At 36.3% G+C, this 21,090-nt stretch overlaps 1 protein-coding gene across 13 annotated transcripts in view; it reads left to right on the forward strand.

The window, feature by feature from the left end:
- The window catches only part of EIF4G3 (eukaryotic translation initiation factor 4 gamma 3), a 336,241-nt gene that overhangs the window by 80,531 nt on the left and 234,620 nt on the right, over positions 1 to 21,090 (forward strand). For all 13 annotated transcript variants that reach the window (XM_088022577.1, XM_088022578.1, XM_028090801.2 and 10 more), the window contains one exon: positions 15,784 to 15,859. Coding sequence is in view for 11 of the 13 variants with exons in the window: in XM_028090801.2 (XP_027946602.1) it covers positions 15,784 to 15,859 (76 nt within the window). In the remaining 2 variants the exon portion in view is untranslated. The remainder of the gene's footprint in view (positions 1 to 15,783; positions 15,860 to 21,090) is intronic.

The following is a 21,090-nucleotide window of genomic DNA, read 5'->3' on the forward strand; positions in this document are numbered from 1 at the left end:
AATAAATAAATCTTTTTTTTTTTTTAAGATTTTATTTATTTATTTGAAAGAGAGTGAGTGAGAGAGAGCATGAGCAGGGGGAGAGGGAGAAGCAGACTCCCATGCTAAGCAGGGAGCCAGATGTGTGCCTTGATCCCAGGACCCTGGGGATCATGACCTGAGCTGAAGTCAGTTGCTTAACTGACTGAGCCTCTCAGGCACCCCTAAAATTAATAAATCTTAAAAAAAAATTAGCAGACCTAGAAAGTATCCACAGTCCTTAATGTACATAATCAAGTTTAGGGGGAGACCAGCTCTATTTTAGCCTGACTTGGGATTTTATTGGTCTGGAACCTTGATGTAAGGAGATGGGTATCCTGAGATGGGGAGCAGTGAGCAGAATGAGAGCAGCTTTCATGAATTAAATATTCATTATGTGTTGGCATTGTTTGGTTTGAGGCAGTATGCGAGTTTAGAAATTCTATATACCTACCCATGCTTGAATGTTAAGTACCACAATAAGAACCACCTAGAAGTTACTCTTTATTAAAATATTATTTGATCTTTATGCTAAGGCAGGCTATTTGTAGATAAAGAAAAGTTAATCTGTTGAAGTCCAGGAGTCAGTGTTTAGATATTTTTCTTGGATTTATGTTAATACTAATCATTGCATGCATTTCAGATGAGAATGAAGCTCAAACACCTTTGATTTGGGAACAGCCTCATTAGAAAGATAAAAGCAAGTTATTGATATGTGTCTTATTGCATTGCAAATCGTCCTCTTTCTTGGTCTTTTCTTTTTCAGTTTCCCAAATATTTGTTACCTTTCTGATCTTAATGTTGAAATTTATTTTAAAATCACTTTATAGGACTGCTATCTTTGAAGAATGACATTTGATTGTTTTAAAAAATTTTTGGGGAAGACTCTTAAATTTAAATCTGTGACACTCAATATATAGTGATTACATTGGCCTGGAATTTATGGAAGAAAAGCGTCTTACCTATGCCCATTCTACATAAGAACATAAAATCTGCTGGAAAACATTCTGTTTGATAATTTTTAATTACTTATTATTATTAATGTTTAAACTTTTTTTTAAAAGTAGACTTCATGCCTAGTATGGAGCTCAATGTGGGGCTTGAACTCACAACCCTGAGATCACCACCTGGGCTGAGATCAAGAGTCGGAGGCTTAACCTACTGAGCCCCCCAGGCAGCCCTATTTTTATTATTTTTTAAGGCTCAGTCTGAAGAACATGAGACTTTTGATCTCAGGATTGTGAGTTTGAGCCCCACTAGGGGTATAGAGAGTGCTTTAAAAAAAGAAAAGAACACTCAGAATTTAAAAAAATATAATAAATTTTTATTACCTGATTTAATAGGAGCCTGAACACTCTTGCCTTGAATATTATAATTCTGTAAGATTGATCTGAAATGCTAGTCTTAGGTAAGGTACTTGTATTTGTGTTTTATTCTTTCTGTATTTGTATTCTGTGCTTTTTCTAGTTAAAAGAGAATGTCACGTGTTTTAGCATAGACTGGATATAGACAGTAAGGAAGAAGCAAAGCACATACTAGATGTGGTAATGAATAATATTTTGAAAAAGTTATTTTATGGGGCACTGGGTGGCTCAGTTGGTTAAGGGTCCACCTTTGGCTCAAGTTACAATCCCAGGCAGGGTCCTGGGATTGAGGCCCGCACTGGGCTCCCTGCTCAGTGAGGAGTCTCCTTTTCCCTCTGCCCCTTCCCTCACTCACTCTTTCTGGCGCTCTCTCTCTCAAATAAATAAAATCTTAAAAGTTATTCTAAAATCTGTGCTAAATTACAGCATTTGGATTTTGAAATAATAGCTCTTTGAAGAGAATTGAGTGATTTGAATATGACTGTTGAATATGATAATTGAGTGAATTTGTTTATTATTTGAGAGAGTGTACAAGTGGGGGAGGGAGGGGCAGAGGGATAAGCAGACTCCCCACTGAGCTTGGAGCCTGACACTGGGCTGGATCCCAGGACCCTGAGATCATGAACTGAGCTGAAGTCAGATGCTAAACCAACTGAGCCCCTCCTTTCCTTCTTAATGCGGTAGCAAATCCTATTGATTTTACTAAACTTGGCTTTTTCTATTTATTTCCACTACAGTCTTCCAAGCCATAATCACCTCTTACCTAGACAACTGGTATAGTCTCCTAACTAGTCTTATTTCTTCTCCTAACCCCTTCACTTAATGGATCTTATTTCTCCTCTTTCACCCTTTTATTACTGTAAGTGTATCCTTGTAGTTACCATTCACTCATCCTTCTCTAGATGAAATGAATCATATTCACTGTTCTCTTGGGGATTCTTTATAACTTTTCCACAGTCGTCTTAAAACAGAATTTTAAAAAGTTGAGCAATAGTTAGAGAACATGGAGGATTTAACATTCCTTTTTGGTTGCCTCCTTGCTGTTTAAATAGCGACCATTAGATGTACCGGATGGGGTAGTTGGCAGTATTTGGAGTATGGAAGGGAACAGGGAGTGAGAATAGAAGGCAGTTCAGGTGGCCATGTGGACTGGGCTACTGGACTACTATCTTTTAGTCTGTTATTACAGTACATTAACACTACTGAGTAACTTAGATGAAAAATCAAGTGTAGGATTAGATGTCAAAACAACATGAATCCGAATCTGCATGATGAAATGAAACAGGTGCAAATGTCAAGTGTTCTGTGTGCATTGAAGTGATTGGTTATTATGCACAGAATGCTTCACACATGACTTTGTGGCTACTTTATATGGAAAGAAAACACTGGAAAATAGTTTATCATAGACAAAAGTAGAAAGCAGTTATGAAGTAAAGAAAACTTATGTAATCTATGGGTCATTGATAATTGGAAATTGTCTCCGGTCCACTTTACTCTCACGCGATTATGCTATGTCTTGCCTCTTGATGAGTGGTCAAAGGATGTGAGTATATTTCACTTGTCAAAGAGTAAAAGGAGATTTATTAACAGTTCTCAGGTATTTGAAGGCTTTTCCTGTGGAGTAGTGTACGCTGGGTATGTGGAATCCCTGCATTTGATGTTAGATTGAATAGAGCAGTGAGGCACTTTCAACTCTAATGTGGTATGGCTTTTACTGTTGATGGATTCTTGATGATTCTTTACCTTGTCAAGGTATTTCTGGTGGTCAGCTTTAATCTGTGTTACCATTTTTCTAGTATCCATGAGTACTTTGACTCATTTCTAGGTACTGTAATTAAATCTGCCCTTTGGTACATCAACAAGTAGTATTGACCCACTGGTTTAGTATAAGTGTGCTTTGGCTTGGGTTTGTTGCATATGGATAGAAATGGATCTTTTCCAGTTATTACTGAAGAGAGAAGTTTGTTAGGAGTCATGTTAAAAAGCTGGCTGGACAAGTTTCCATACTGCTAGGTCATTAGGCAGGGTTTCAGGAGATCCTTATACTAATAAGATCCTATATTGCTTTCTGTCATTGAAAGAAATGCAGTTTGCTGAGGATTCCAGCTACCCATTTTCCTGTTGGGTACCTGTTTCACTATTATGTTGCATAACACTTTTCCTTGTTTGCTTTGTCGATTCTTAGGATGAGACTTACTTTTAACCTCATTGGACTAGATCACATTGAAACGTTTTGAGTATATTACTCCTTTGCAGTATTCTAGGTTTTGGGGATAGAGTGGTAGACAAAACAGATAAGGTGCTTGCCCCACTGTGGCGTTCTTATATTATTTAAAAATTTTATTTTATTTATTTTATTTCTATTTTTATTTATTCACAGATCTTATTTATTTGACAGAGACAGAGTACGTACAAGCAGGGGGAGTGGCAGGCAGACAGAGAGGGAGCAGTAGGCTCCCCGCTGAGTAGGGAGCCTGATGTGGGGCTTGATTCCAGGACCCTGAGACCATGATCTGATCTGAAGGCAGACGTCCAACTGACGGAGCCACCCAGGTGCCCCTTAAAAATTTTATTTTAAAATTACATACAGTGGTACCCACTTTTTGGGCAACAGCTTTATTGAGATATAATTTGCATACCACAAAATTCATTCATTTAAAATGTACAGTTCAGGAGGAGGATGCCGGGCGCGCACAGGAGCGTCCATATCCATTTTTTAATTCCGTGTGGTTACATTTTGCTGTGAAGTGATTTGCTCTTTCTACCCTTATGAAAAAGGAGCAGAGAGAGAAGACATTAATAAAGCTATACAGATACTAAAAAAACAAAAACAAAAAAATGTACAATTCAGTGGTTTTTAGCATATATACAGACTTGTGCAACCATCACCACAGTTTTAGAACTTTCAGATTACCTCAGAAAGAAACACATATCCTGTAGCTGTCATTCCTTCTTCCCCCATTTTCATCAGTCCCCCAGCCCTAAGCAGCCACTAATTGTTTCTGTTTATACTTTTTTTCTATAGATTTGTCTAATTTGGGTAGTTCATTTAAGAGGAATTGTACAATATGTAGTCTTTTGTGACTGGCTTCTTTCACTTAACATTATGTTTTCAAGGTTCATGCATGTTGTAGTGTGTGTCAGGTCTTCCATTTCCTTTTTTTGCCAGATAAAATTCCATTGTATGGGTATACCTCATTTGGTTTATCCATTCTTCACTTGATGGATATTTATTAGGTCGTTTCTACTTTTTGGCTATTGTGAATAATGCTGATATGAACATTCATAACAAGTTTTGTGTGGATATATGTTTTTATGTCTTTTGGATATATAACCAGGGGTGAAATTGCTGAGTCATGTGGTGATTCTCTTGCTTAACCTTTGGGGAAACTCAGCTTTCATTGATTGTAGGTATATAGTTCAATGAATTGTGACAAATGTGGCATTTTGTAACATTTTGTAATGGTTGTTTTAGTTTATACTCCCTAATGACTAATGATGCTCAGCATCTTTTCATGTGTCTGCTATTTTGGTGAGGTGACATTTGTTCAAAACTTTTGCCCATTTAAAAAAAGGTACTCTTACCGTTGTGTTTTGAGAGTTCTTTATATATTCTAAATACAAGTCCTTTATCAGATATGAGATTTTGCAGGTATTTTCTGTGTTCTATATCTTCTCATAACAGTATCTTTCATAGAGTAGAAATTTTTAATTTTGAAAAAAATCCAGTTCATCAATTTTTTTCTTCTTTTAAAGAGCATGCTTTTAATATCACATCTAAGAACTCTTGGCTTAGTCCACAGTCACAAATATTTCTTCCTATAGGTTTTTCAGAAAGTTTTAGTATTTAAAATTTTGCATTATATCTGCGATACAATTTGAATTTTTGTTTAAGGGGTGAGGTATATGACAAAGAGATTCATTGTTTTCCATATGGTTTTTTAATTGTTCCCATTTGTTGAAAAGTATATTGTTTCTTCATTTAATTGCCTTTGCACCTTTGTGAAAAATAAACTCACTAGGTTTTTGTGGCTCTGTTTCTGAATTTTCTAGTCTGTTTCATCAATCTTTCTATCCTTTTGCTGACACCACACTGACTTGAGGTTCATGTATTAGTTTTAAGATTTGGATGTTTCTTCTATGCTCTCTTGCTTTTGTTTATTTAAAGCCAGAAACGTCATTTTTCCTATCATTACAAACAAATCTATAATTTTCTTTTATGTAGGAACAACATAGAGCAGTATCCCAAATTCATGAGTCATTTCTTCCTTTCTGTCTGGATTTGTGAGCCACAGTTTGACCCACAGAGATAGAGGATTTATCATGTGGGGATAAAGTGGGAGATTGTGTACATTATTTCCTAGGAATATAGACTGAAAATGATCGCATTACATGCAGGTCTACCTGATCACCATTGTCTGCATCATCCCAGTGTACTGCACCATGTTATGAATAGAAAGATTCTTATTTCTCTGACCCCAGAAAGAAGGTAGAAAATCAGAAAGAGGTAGAATCATTGATAGAATCCCCATATATTTTGTACAGAATAGTAATACCAGATCTTAAAGAATCAAGAAAATCTCCTTTACCTCTTCCATAGTCAGTGGTTTTTTTATTTGCTTTTTTTTTTTTTAAGATTTTATTTATTCAATAGAGAAAGGCACAGCAAGAGAGGGAACACAAGCAGGGGGAGTGGTAGGAGGAGAAGCAGGCTTCCTGCTGAGCAGGGAGCCTTATGCGGGGCTCTATCCCAGGACCCCAGGATCATGACCTGAGCCGAAGTCAGACGCTTAACGACTGAGCCACCCAATCATCCCTGCCATGGTTCTTTTTTTTTTTTTAAAGAAGGTAATTTTTTTAAAGATTTTATTTATTTGTCAGAGAGAGAGAGATAGAGAGCACAAGCAGGGGGAACAGGCGAGGGAGAAGCAGGCCCCCAATGAGCAGGGAGCCCGATGTGGGACTGGATCCCAGGATCCTGGGATCATGACCTGAGCTGAAGGCAGACGCTTAACTGACTGAGCCACCCAGGTGCCCCTGTCATGGTTCTTTTTACACCTAAGTTCTACTACTGGAATTTCAGAACATTGCAATTATGATCTCATCTTCATATTACAATTTAAAAATGGTCTACCAGTTCAGGTAAACGTCAAGTCCTTGAAAATTTTCTAAAGCGTAGAATTCTACCTATTAAAAACTTGTAGCCAGCAGTAGAATGTCCAGTGAAGGTTGACTTTTGTCATATGTGAATGGCTAGCTCATTCAGTTCATTTTTTGAAGGATAGCTTTTAAAATCTGTCAGATGTATGTTCCCTACTTGTTATTATCTGGATCCATATCCAGAGAGATCTGGCATACCAGCATTATTTTACTTGGTTATTATCTAAGGCTGTTTGAGTGATTCAGATGTAGGATACAAAAGGAATTGCTAATTGCACTTCATCCTTCTTAATGAAATTTCTTCGAGATGGCCATTTTTGTAGGAAGAGGGGTACTTTGTTGCCTTCTGCTTTTGCTTTGTCACATGGATTGATTATGTTTTAATCTGAATTGGGAGTTAGTATAACACTTAAATATTTGTCTTAGAATTTAAAAACTTGAGAACTAAAAGCTAGCTTTGAAATTTGTGAGTATATTGTTCTTTTTTCATGTGTATATCACTTTGTCTCATAGAAAGTTTATATTTTTGTCTTGAGTAGAAGTTTTAACAGCATGGTCAGCAGCCATTTTCTTGGCAATATTGTTTTGTGTGTGTGTGTATGTATTTTATTTTTTTTTAACTCATCTAAGCAGCATATGTTTCTGGGTAAACTTAAATGTGACTATCAGGAAATCAGTTTCTGAGTTAGCAGAAATCCAGAGTTCTGAGTTAGTAGAAAACCAGGGCCAGAGTGAGGCTTTACTGGCCAAGCACTTTGAAACCAGTGTTTCCAGATTTGTAAAAAAAAAAAAAAACAAAACCAAAACCAAAAAAAAAAAAAACCCGCAATATAATGGTTCCTAGTTGTTAACATTCATATGGTGATTTCTAGAGACTTTTAGAGCAAAAATAAGATGGGAAAGAAGGTATAGGCTTTTTGTAGTTTCCAATTCCAAAATCAAAAAGGGTTCAGAAAACTTTTTTTTTTCTGGTAAATTAGCAAAAATTCTGGACAGAAATCCAGAAGTTTGAGTATTTATATATTTTGCAGTAGAGATATTGATGTGTTTGATTAAGGGGTGCTCCCGTAGACCCTGCTGGAGGTGTTATATGATGTAACAACTGTGTTAGCTCTCTACCAGTGGAAAAAATCTGAATTCCAGTAAGGGATTTTAGACCTAAATTAACCGCCCAACATTAAATTGAATTGCAATAAAGAATAAAATTGGCCAGTTTTATTTCCCTGTAGTTACAGTGGCAAAAGATACAGAACAATGAAGAAAATTTTGGTTTTCTTAGAACATTGGTACCTTTTTTTAAAAATACATTTTCTTTTAGACTCCATAGTTAAAGCAGGAATAGTTATGTCATAGTGTTTAGGTTTGAGAATGCAGTTTCTGTTTTGCTTTTGTCCATTCAGTTACTAACGTTGTGACTCCTGAGATTTCTATAGTTGCTGGGTTGGGTCATTCAGGATGTTGTACTTTGTGGGACATTTTACATGCTTGATGTCTATGCTTGACAACTTCAAATTAATTCAGTCCTCTCTATTTCATCTTTCATAGTAACATGCATTAATCTTTTTTATTTTTATTTTTTTTTAAAGATTTTATTTATTTGTCAGAGAGATAGAGATAGAGAGCGAGCACAAGTAGGGGTAGCGGCAGGCAGAGGGAGAAGCAGGCATCCCGCTGAGCAAGGAGCCTGATGTGGGACTTGACCCCAGGTCTCCGGGATCATGACCTGAGCAGAAGGCAGACGCTTAACCGACTGAGCCACCCAGGTGTCCCAGCATGCATTAATCGTATCAGCATAGTTTTTATGCTTGGGTTTGAGATGAGCTCTTTGGTACCACCTAGGTAATCAGTAATTAGCTTAGGGTACTTTACTGTTCCCTCTGAGGTTTCCAATCTGGAATTTGCTTCTCTTACTGATCTACAGTTTCTAGAGTAGTACAGCTCTAGCCCTTTTATGAAGCTTTTCCCAGTGTAGGAAAGGGTTAAATTTGAATAAAACGTTACTGTGATAAAATATACATATCATAAATTTGACTCCTTTCAAGTGTACAGTGTTTTTAGTGCATTAATGGATATGTGCAGCCATTACCACAGTCAATTTTAGAACATTTTCATCATCTCAGAAGGAAACCCCATCCCTCTTAGCTCTCAGCTCACTCTCTTCATTTTCCCTAGTCCTAAGCAACTACTAGTCTGCCTTTATAACCTATTCTGAACATTTCATAAAAATTGAATCTCATAACATGTGGTCTTTTGTGACTTACTTCTTTCATTTAGCATGTTTTCGGGATTCATCCAAGTTGTGGTATGTATTAGTGCTTCATTTCTTTTTATTGCTAAATAAAGTTTTTTGTGCATGCTTTCTATTCATTAGTTGATGGACAGTTGAGTTCTTTCTGTCTTTTGACTGTTATGAATAATGCTGCATATATGTAAATATTCATGTACAAGTTTTTGCAGGGACTTATGTTTTCTCTCTCTTGGGTATATACCTAAGAGTGAAATTGCTGGGTCCTGTGGTAACTCAATGTTTAAACTTTTGAGGAACTGTCACAGACTTTTTAGACTGGCTACTGTTTCACATTCCCACCAGCAGTGTATGAAGGTTCTAATTTCTTTGCGTCCTCACTGACACTGTCTTTTTGATTATAGCCATACTAGTGGGTATAAAGTGGTATCTCATTGTGGTTTTGATTTGCATTTCCCTGGTGACTAATTATAGTGAGCATCTTTTCATGTGCTTTTTCGCGATTTGTGTTTTTTTTTTTTTTTAAAGATTTTATTTATTTGACAGACTCAGCGAGAGCAGGAACACAAGCAGGGGGAGTGGGAGAGGGAGAAGCAGGCTTCCCGCAGAGCAGGGAGCCCGACGTGGGGCCCGATCCCAGGACCCTGGGATCATGACCTGAGCCGAAGGCAGACGCTTAACGACTGAGCCACCCAGGCGCCCCCTTTTTGGCAATTTGTATATCTTCTTTGCAGAAATGTCTTTTTAGATCCTTTGTCCGTTTGAAATAATGGGTTATTTGTGTTTTTATTATTGAGTTGTAAGAGTTCTTTATATATCCTAGATATAAATCGTTTATGTAACATGAATTGCAAATATTTTCCCCTATTCTACCAGTTGTATTTCTACTTTCTTGTTAGTGTCTTTTGACGCGTAAAACTTACTGTAAAAATCTGATTTATCTATTCTTTCTGTTGTTGATTTTGTTGCTGTCCTATCTAACAATTCATTGCCAAATACAAGGCCATGCAGATTTATCCCATGTTTACTGAAAATTTCTAGTTTTAGTCTTTAATCCATTTTGAGTTAATTTCTGTGAGGTAAGTTAATCCAGCATCATTCTTTTTTTTTTTTTTTTTAGTTTGCAGTTAGAAACCCAAATTATTATTATTATTATTTTTTAAATTTTATTATGTTAGTCACCATACAATACATCATTAGTTTTTGATGTAGTGATTCACGCTCCATTGTTTTCGTATAACACCCAGTGCTCCATGCAGTATGTGCCCTCCTTAATACCCATCACCGGCTAACCAATCCCCCCCCTTTAAAACCCTGCTTGTTTCTCAGAGTCCCTAGTCTCTCGTGGTTCATCTCTCCCTCCAATTCCCCCCTCCTTCATTTTCCCCTTCCTTCTCCTAATGTCCTCCAGGCTATTCCTTATGTTCCACAGATAAGTGAAACCATATGATGATTGACTTTCTCTGCTTGACTTATTTCACTTAGCATAATCTCCTACAGTCCCATCCATGTTGACAGCATCATTCTTTTGCATGTGTCTACCCAATTGTCCCCGCAGAAGGGGGTTAATTTTAATTTTCATTCATTTTTATTTTATCTTAAAGATTTTATTCATTTGAGAGAGAGAGAAAGCAAGAGGGAGAGAGATTCTGACGCATACTGTGCACTGAGTGCAGAGCCTGATGTAGGGCTCTATCCACAACCCTGAGATCATGACCTGAGTCGCAACCAAGAGTCAGTTGCTCAACCAACTGAGCCACCTAGGCGCCTAAGTTTTAAATTGGTTTTCTATAACTAATCAGTTAATCAGTTTCTATGTGCAGCAGATCTCAAACATTTCAAAGAATATAAATTTGGACTCAAAGTATTTTTTGAAACATTCTGAATTAATCAAGATAATTTTCTATATCATAAACAGTGACAGGCTTTTATTTTATTTTTTTAATTTTAATTTTTTTTTAAAGATTTTATTTATTAGAGAATGAGAGATAGAGAGCACGAGAGGGAAGAGGGTCAGAGGGAGAAGCAGACTCCCCGCTGAGCAGGGAGCCCGATGTGGGTGGGACTCGATCCCGGGACTCCAGGATCATATCCCGGGACTCCAGGATCATGACCTGAGCCGAAGGCAGTTGCTTAACCAACTGAGCCACCCAGGTGCCCTCAGGCTTTTTTTTTTTTTTTTTTAAGAATTAAATTTATTTAGACTGTTTTATTCAGGTTTTTTTTAAGAGAGATAATGGGGTGGGGGGCATAGGGAGAACGAGAGAGAGAATCTTAAGGAGGCTCCATTCCCAGTGCAGAGCCTGATGTGGGGTTCAATCTCACAATCCTGAGATCATGACGTGAACTGAGATCAAGAGTCAGTTGCTCAACCGACTGAGCCACCCAGGCTTCCCTTTTTATTCAGTTTTGACTAGTTCATTTCCTTTATAATGCTGAGTTGAATTTTATTTTGTGGGGGTAATTTTCAAAATATGCTAGTTTATTTAAATTGGATTTCTTTAATTTTTAGGGTGCATATCCCTTAATCAGAACTAATATTAAAGGGAATATAGCTATTTCCAAAGCAACTGTATTTGAAACAGTGCTTCTTTTGGAGAAATCATGTATGATATCTTTGTGAAGCAGGTATAGTGTAGAGATTCTGCCCTTATCCTTATATTTTATACAAGTTCTCTTCCTTTTTCATTATCATAACTTTTTCAATCTCATATATCGAAAGAAGGAGTGGGGTTTCTGGCTGGCTCTGTTGGTAGAACATGCGACTCTTGATCTTGGGGTTGTAGGTTCAAGCCCCAAGTTGGATGTAGAGATTATTAAAAAGTCAAATCCAAAAAAAGAGAAGATGTAAATTGACTGGCATTACCATATTGCCATAAGGCTTAAATAAGAAATAATGCAGAAAAAGATCTTTATCGTTAATTTGTTTTCATCTCCTGAAATCAGTTGCCTGTTTCTTCTCTAATTTGTGCAATGGAATTTGTACTCTTGGCTTTCCTTTTCAATGAGGCAATAATAATTTGAGGCTCTCACTTTAAGAATATTACTTATGCTGAGCATTGTTCCATATTGCTTATGCTGAGCATTGATCCAGGATAGTAGCTGTTCTTACAGTGGACTGGGCAAAGTTGAAGAAAATTCAGCTGAGAGTTGTAAATGGAACATTACTGTTTCAGCATACTGGTGGAAGATTTCTGTTGACTTTGATTACTTGTTTTCTAATTTCTCAAAATCTGCCTTTTGAGGAGATACTGATTACAGGTCAAATTCAGGGTCAGATATGATTGCTATTGATCAAGAAGCTTCATCCTAATGAGAGTTCCTCATTCATGAAATTTCAGTATACATGTGTGCTTAAAAAATTATTGGTCCCTTCTTTTTTTCCTGATGTAAGTAGGAACATTCAGATCATTATGTAATCTCATAGATCTTTGAATTTCTTTGATGAAATTTGGTCTTTTTAAGTTTTTTATCTACCTAATTGACATTTAATGTGGAGGGTATGTAGTAAGAACTTTAATAATCAATTTAGAGTCTAATAGTCAATTTAGAGTGCTTTAATATTTAATACTCTTTAATCTTCAAATTTTATTTATTTCTGAAATTTGTTAATTTCTTTTTAAAATGAAAGTGGGGAATTAAAAATATTTTGCATTTGTATGTCTACTTAGAAATTTCTATTTATCTAGTTTTGTTAATGATTTTGCTTATATTTCCTAATGATATAATTCATAGCAGTTTGAACCCCAGAAATGTCAAGTGGGACTGCCTACTGTATTTCAGTTATGAGATTTAAAAAATAAAAACAGCATGCTCTAGAGCACTGCACATACATATTACACTGCTCATTGATTGAATCAGAATTTTAAGTGGTACTATGAGAAGCCATTTGCTTGCTACCTTGAGCTCAAAGGTAAATAAGTAAATATCCAGTGATTTATGCTAGAGATACAGAGGTTGGTGAAATCTGGTAATAAGCTTAATAGCAGGCAGAATTAGGAGGAGATATGTTGCAGTGAAAGCTTTATATGCCTGTCATTTCTTTGAATTCACTTATTTATGGAGAAAATGCCTAGAAGTGCCAATTTCATACTAATGTATAGAGGCTGTTTTTAGTGGAAATGGGGCTAAACAACTTATTTGCAAATTACTAAAGTTAATTTTTTTATTGCGTTATTATTCACATACCATAACATTCACACTTTTCAAGCGTACAGTTCAGTGGATTTTAGCGTATTTATGAAGATAGGCAATCATCACCACTAAGAATTAAAGGACAAAATTGCTTTGTAAAATAAGCTCACTTGGTTTGACACATTATCTGACCAGTCTGTAGTACTAAGTATAATAGTTTATTGTTGGGCAGATGATTCAGTTTGGGCCAGGAATTTGGAACTTTCTGGAAGTTTTGTTATGACACTTCATTGACTCTTCTATGAGATGAACCCATTTAGTTCTCTTATGTGGATAGGGGCAACCATATTTTGAGCAGGTTGTGATACTGTTTTTTACTATGCTGTAAAGTATTCAGTCTGTGGACACATTGATATAATAGGAAGAGTGTGGTCTCTGTTTAATTAATTAAATTAATAAATTAATTAAAGAAGAGTGTGATCTTTAGAATTCAGGGAGACATGGCCTGACCACTTAGCCTTGTTAACTTGGGGAAGTTACTTCTTGCTGAGCCCCAGTTTATAGGAGATACTGTAAAATGGTTCAGTGAAGACAACATAGTTGGTTAGACTTGCAGGCTACTTTAGATTCAAATCTCCTGACTCCTGTTTTCAGTTTTCTTTTTTACAGAACTGTGTTTTTGTTTTAAAATAAATGATTTTTACTCAGAACTTTTTTTTAAGAAACAATTTATCAGTCCACAGTATTCTGTTGGTGGTTTACAGAGAATAAAATAAACAAAATCAACATTCTGTATTTGTGGCCCAGGGGAAAGAATGTTACTGGGACTATTGACCATATATATGAATGCCTCTTTACAAATCTTGTAATTATATTTTATCCAATAAAATAACTAAGAGAAATCAGGAAACTTAGCCTTCCTTTGTAAGGTTAAATGGTGTGGCTCAGCTTTTGGGGCATAGTACTGAGAACTCTCATTTGAGAACTTTTTCTCATAGTGTGAGAATTAGCCTTAGCTAGAAAAAGCAATAGCTGTTGGCTTTGCAGAAGAAAAAATGGTCTAAATATTTTCTACCATTCATGTAACCACAATGCAGAACTGTAATTCAAGGAAAGTTTTATTTTAGCCAAGGGTAATCTTCATTTTGAGAGAATTAACAAGCTCATAATGAAGGACTTTAGTCCTGGAACTTTGTTCGGCTTATGTTTTCTACATTGCAAATACATATATATAGTTTGGATGAAGTAGTTCCTTTATGAAATGCTTTAGCTTTATTTCTTGCAGCATTTTATTATTTTTAACTTTCCAAATACTGCTTATTTCACTGAAATCTTACAGCATTTTATTTATTTATTTTAAAGAATTTATTTATTTATTTGAGAGAGAGAGAGCATGAGCAGGGGGAGGGGCAGGGAGAGAAGCAGGCTCCTTGCTGAGCAGGGAGCCCGACGCGGGACTCGATCCCAGGACCCTGGGATCATGACCTGAGCTGAAGGCAGACACTTAATCAACTGAGCCACCCAAGCGCCCCTCTTACAGCATTTTATATCCATTCTTTGTGTCTAGGCGGTTATGATAACTTGAACTGTGGTCTAAGGTTGCTGCTAGTTTTTAAGAATTGTCTGGAGACTGGTACAGTGTTACTAATTTTGAATGACTAAAGCTTTGAGGGTTTTTGCTTTATTTCCCCTCTCCCATCTTGGTAAACTTTTGCTACTTACATATGAAGAATTTATCTTCTAATTCAGATTTCTGCAATTTGTGGTCATTCATATAGAATTATTATTTGCAGCTGTCATTTTGTCTTCCAAAATGGTTGACTGAATTAGAAAGAATTATGAGAAGTATGAAGTATTTGTTAGGTTTAAGGAAGCATTCTGTTTCATTTTGGGTTTATTTTATTTATAGTCGTCTTTTTTTTTTTTAAAGATTTTATTTATTTATGTAACAGAGAGAGAGGGAGAGAGGGAACACAAGCAGGGGGAGTGGGAGAGGGAGAAGCAGGCTTCCCGCCGAGCAGGGAGCCCGGTGCGGGGCTCTATTCCAGGACCCTGGGATCATGACCTGAGCCGAAGGCAGACACTTAACGACTGAGCCACCCAGGCGCCCCTATTTATAGTCATTTTTAAAAATATATTTTTGAATTATTATAAAAATACACAATACAGTTATGTAACCCTACTATCTGGAGAGAATTGCTATTAATCTTTTGGTTGTCTGGTTTTTTGTTGTTGTTATTCTTAAAGAGGTAAAATATCACTTTACCTGGTAGAAGGAGCTCACATCATTTGGTTTTGAAGCTGAGTAAAATGATAATCTTTCGTGTTTTAACAGAATATCCTGGCAGCATGCTGAACTATTTAAAATATTATGCTGGAGAGCATTTTTTTTTTTTTAAATGGGGAGTTGGTGGGTTGATATGGGGAAAATAACAGCTAGAATAGAAAAAGAAGGATACAATTATATTTGCCATTTCTATGTAGTTAGCAGAACAGACTGTGTCTTTGTCAGTAATTTCCGTGTATCTTCCTGAATATCCTGCTTATACTTCTTTAGTCTTTTTCTCTAGAAAGTAAAGGTGGTGGATTCTCATCCTGGACCTAAAGTGTGGAGGCTTGTGTAATTTTATTTGTTTTGAGTTGCCATGGAATGTTTATCATGGGAATCACTTTTGGAGAGATTGATCTGATTACATTAAGAAATTTGAAATATTTGTTTTCCAGTTTTGTGGAGAAGTAAATGAGTAACCTCTAATTGGGTGACGAAAGTTGGGTCATTGACAGAACCTTGTGACGGTAATTTTGTATTAATGCTAAAGCAAGGCGTTTTTGAGTTCTCTTATCCTTAACTCGCGCTTCTAGAATCCCTAGAGGACCTGTACAACAGCCCCTCGAGGACCGAATCTTCACTCCTGCTGTCTCGGCGGTGTACAGCACGGTGAGTACCTCAGGTCTGCTGTTGCAGTACCTAACTTCTTGCACATGAGCCTTTGATATCACAACAGTGTTTGTTTGACTGGCACGTGAAAGGTTTTTGGCAAAAGGTTCATTAAAATCCCAAATTGAATTAGGTGTATTTAATATAAGAAAGGTGAATAGGCTTTTTTCCCCATCATCTTAATAAGTGAGTGTGAAATAAACATTGTCTTAAGATACATTGGCTCATACACCTGTCGTCTTTTTCCTCCTTTTTCATCTTTCTGTAAATCCACTTCTGGCCTTGTCTTGTTGACTCTTTAAGACGTTGAGTTTTAATTTTCTTTTTTGATATTAAAATTTTTTTTAAATTTTAATATTTAAATGGTTTTAATTTTTTCCCTTCTCTGATTACAAAAAAGATAGAAAAGATGTTTGGAAATGAGAACACTGGTTTTAATCCAGGAATTTTAATTTTCTATTTTAAATGATTAATTCAAATTCATAAATGAAGGGAAATTTAAAAGCTAGAGGATGAAGGTCATAAAATTAAAAGCAGATTTCAGGTGTCTCACAGTGAGCGTAAGAGAATTTAGGGAGAATGGAAGAGTCAGACATCTTTTTATTATTTCAGCTTATCATACCAATAATTCCTTACCCTCCAAATAGGCTGCTTTAAGGAAACTCAGTGTGGTGAGAAAGATGAGTAAACAAGTCATTGTAATTTAAAGTGGTATGATAAAGCAATGATTCTTATCCTTTTGGGTTATGAATTACTTTTAGAATCTGAACATAGCCACAATGCTTTCTTCTCGAAAAAGAGCATATACCCAGTGTTTACATATAATTTCAGAATTTGACAAATATGCATTAGACCGTTCATCAGCCCAAGGTGAAGAACCTTTAATTAGAGATGCAAACGTGCTATATATGGGAAAGGAAGAGGCCACGTCATTGAGGAAGCGGCACTAAGCTGGAAGGTATAGAACTTCTCTAGGCAGAGTAGGGAACACAAGGACTTCTAAGAAGTTAAAATTCAGAGGCATGCTTAATGGAATGGCGTAGTGTGGCATTTGTGTTAGTTTTTGTAGCAGAAGTAGAGATGAGATAGTAGATGGGTTTTGGAGGTTTTAAGATTGTAATGAGGAGTTAAAACTTTATTGTGCAGGAATGGGTAGGATGGTTTCCCTGAAACAAGTCTCAGTTTACACCTATTATAGATCAGTTAACACTTGTAAATTATTTGAACCCCCTGACTCTTAGAATGGACTCCTTTTGGATGACAAATTGCCTGATCATCCTAGTAATTGAGAACCTTCAGTTTACATTGAAAAACAGCCTTTAATTTTTTTCTGGCATAAACTTTCTGTAGGCCAAAGGGTTTTGTTTTGTTTTGTTAGTACTGACCTTAAGGGCACCTTAATTTTTGTCTGGGGGACGCCGGAGTGGCTCAGTTGGTTAAGCGTCTGCCTTCGGCTCAGGTTATGATCCCAGAGTCCTGGGATCAAGTCCCCACATCCGGCTCCTTGCTCAGTGGGGAGTCTCCTTCTCCCTCTGCCTGCCACTCCCCCTGCTTGTGCTCTCTCTCTCTCTCTGACAAATAAATAAAATCTTTACAAAAAAATGAATTTTTGTCTGGCAAACTCTTAAAATATACGTATTTTTTCTAATTATAAAAGTACTCTTTGCCATTCAATTACTATTTTCAAGATTAAGATAAGTAAAAGAAGAAAATGAAAATTTCTAGTAATCGGGCGCCTGGGTGGCTCAGTTGGTTAAGCGACTGCCTTCGGCTCAGGTCATGATCCTGGAGTCCCGGGATTGGGTCCCGCATCGGGCTCCCTGCTCAGCGGGGAGTCTGCTTCTCCCTCTGACGCTCTTCCTTCTCTCGTGCTCTCTGTCTCTCATTCTCTCTCTCTCAAATAAATAAATAAAAAAAATCTTTAAAAAAAAAAAAATTTCTAGTAATCTTGAGTGATTTCTAGAAGCAACTCCGATAACCATTTCTTTGGTATAGTTTCCTTTGTCTTTTTTTCCGTGTTGTAGGCTCTGTATAAGATATTTGATTCTATTTTGTCAGTTTATATTATAATGTTAGCTTTTCTTATGCTATTTGACATGTTGTAAATAATAAATGATTGTCTATTTTGTCATCAGAATTTAATATTCACTGAACATTTGACAAATATTTCTTGAGCTTTTAATGTGTGTCAGGCACTGTTTGGCATTGTGGATATAGTAGTGAGCAAACCAAGCCTACTGCACTCATAGAGTTTATGCTGGTGTGTGGGATAGAAGGGAAGTAAACAAATATATGTGCACTATAGTAGTGGGTAGGAATAAGTGTTTTGATGAAAATGAAGTAGTATAAAGGGATGGAGAATGACTGGACAATCCTGGACATTCTGTCTAAAGGCATTTAAGTAGAAAGCTAAGGAGTGAGGGAGTGAGCCTTGCAGATTTCTAGGGAAAGCATATTTCCAGTAGAAGGAACAGTAGTGCAAAGGCCTAGTGGGTAGCAACGTGCTTAATGTGGTCTTAGAACTGCAAGGAAACTAAGGGTGGTTGGAGTAGAGAGAGGGTGGGAATAGAATTTAGAGAAGTATCTGGAGCATCAGATTATGTGGGGCATTATTTACCATGGTAAGAATTTGGATTTTAATCTAAATATGATGGAAAGCCTTTAGAAACTTTAAAGAAGTATGTCTGAATTTCCGTTTAAAGGCCATTGTAGCTATTCCATAGAGAGTAGACTGACGAGGGCAGGTGGTTGTGGTGGTAAAGTGGAAGCAAGAAGATGAGTTAAGAGGTTATTACAATAAAACAGGCAGAAGATGTTGGTGGCTTCCTCTAAGGTGGTACAGAAAAAGAGATGAGTAGTGGAATTTGGTATGTATTTTGGAAGTAGACTCAATAGGATATCATGATAGCTCGGATGTGAGATGTGAAAGAAGAGTAAAGGGTGTTGTTAGGGATTTAGCTCGAGTAGCTGAATGAATGTGGTACTTTTCATGCAGATGAACACTGGGTGAGGACCAGGGTTTTTGTTGGGAAAAATCACTAGATGAAAACATTGTTTAGGTGAGAAGTTAAAAAGGTGGTTTCTGATATTTCCTATTAGAAATAACTTACTTGAATTTAAAGCCTTTTCTGAATTTTGGATTATATTTGTAAAATAACTTTCTAGAAATGAAATTTACTGAGTTAAAGTGTTAGACATGTTTTTGAAATTCCTTGTAATTGAAGACATGTGACTTTGTAAACTTAGTCCTTTGGAGAGGAGGTTATCTAAATCCTGTGAGTGGTAGCAGGATATAGTGCCTGCTATAGAGTTTACATGCCATGTTTTGAAACAAAGATTTTGAATTTATTTTTGAGTTAGATCAAATTTGACTTTTACTATTTGAAGCCACTGCCATATATATAGTCCTTTAGTCAATGAAGAAAGTGGGTGCACCAATATATATAGTGCCTATTCTAGAAGGATAAGAGATTTTATTTTAGGCAGTAAAAAGTTACCTTAAAATATGGCAGTCTTCACTTTTTTGATCAGCTGTTTCCATTCTTAGCAATTTAAGTCTCTGCCTCACTTCTACAGTGTTGTGCACATTAACTGAATGAGTAGCAGAGTAGTGACCAGGTGCTTTGACATTTTTAATCTCCCTTCTCAGCCCCAAGATTATGTATTGGTCACCATTTCTCTAGTGTCTAAGTCCATTAGCATCCTTTCTGTGTCATAAAATAAAGGCTAACCCTCAGTTCACCTCCTCCTGTCTCACCATATGGTGCCCATATGTCACTTTAATTGAGTTGGTTGAATTCCTTGAAAGGCAAAAATGAATCCTGGCCAGTCTTAAAAAATTATACAATCAAAGATTTTACTTTTTTATGTCTGTTATGCAGACTTTATGTCCTTATGTCAGCATTTCAGATAGGTTTTCTGCTGATAAAGAAGCATCAAAAGGAGGACTCTTTTTTTTTTTTTTTTTTTTTTTTAAAGATCTATTTATTTTAGAGAGGTGGGTGGGGTGAGTGGGAGAGGGAGAGAGAATCTTGGCAGTCTCCATGCTGAGTGTGTAGCCTGACATGGGTCTCAATGCCAGGACCCTGAGATCATGAACCGAGCTGAAACCAAGAGTTGGATGCTTAATCAACTACGTCACCCAGGTACCCCAGAACTTAATTTTTATAATGCTGTCATGTTATATGTTTTAGGCTGATTATCATTTATTTATTTATTTCAGCCTGATTTATAGAGTTTCTCTTTGGAACATTTATCAGGGATGGGAGAGTTAACTTTTGTTATTTTTCCTTATTAGCCATAATTACAGGAGAGTGATTGATTATATGAACAAAAAAAGAATAAAGCCAGTAGTTTTTAAGCTCTAGTAAGAGAAATATATGGTAGAGAGGAAATGGCAAAACTGAAGAAGAATGAGCTAATTTCAAGTATTTTATTAATAGCTCTCTTAATTGGCATGCTTCTGAAAAATAAACTGTGAAATTTTACCATGTTGTATATTTTTGGCTTAATATTTTATTTAGAGAAATTAGATTTTATGACTGTTAAGCCAGTATTTATTTTTTTAAGTGGGCTCCATGCCAGCATGGATCCCAACATGGGGCTTGAACTCACCACCCTGAGATCAAGACCTGAGCTGAGATCAACAGTTGGTTGCTTAACCCACCGAGCCACCCAGGTTCCCCTAAGCCATTGTTTTAAATATAATTGCAGAAATAAACTTAATATAAAATTTCTGGAATAATGACTTTACTACAAGAAGCAGCAATCATACATACTCTGGTGGATTGGAAGAGTTGTGTTAACTGTTTCTGCAAAATTCCTACAAATAATTTAATCTGAATAAATTTCTCCTTAATGCTGTAACATTTCATGATCCTTTTTAGCCAGCTTATACTTTTAAAGTCTTTATTCTGTCATACTGTAGTTCTGTGACATCAAATTAGAAAATAATGCTTTTACGTTTTTTCCAGTCACTGATAAATACTGAGTAGGCCAACATGTCAGTGGAGATACCTGCACAGGGACAAAATTTAGCATGGGTCGATCCATACTCCTTAGACAGTTGTATCCAGCAAGATGTAAATCCACTTAATTGTCCCATAATCCAACCCAGAATGACAGTCCATTTTTTCCCCCCAGTGGTAAATATGCCAGTTGAACTGATGATTTCTTTATATAGACTTTATTTTTAGAAACAGCTTTATTGAGGTATATTTGACATACAGTAT

The sequence above is a fragment of the Eumetopias jubatus genome, unplaced genomic scaffold, assembly GCF_037043125.1.
Source record: "Eumetopias jubatus isolate StellerSeaLion01/CBP00866 unplaced genomic scaffold, mEumJub1_p1.0 scaffold_4, whole genome shotgun sequence".
Taxonomy (NCBI): domain Eukaryota; kingdom Metazoa; phylum Chordata; class Mammalia; order Carnivora; family Otariidae; genus Eumetopias; species Eumetopias jubatus.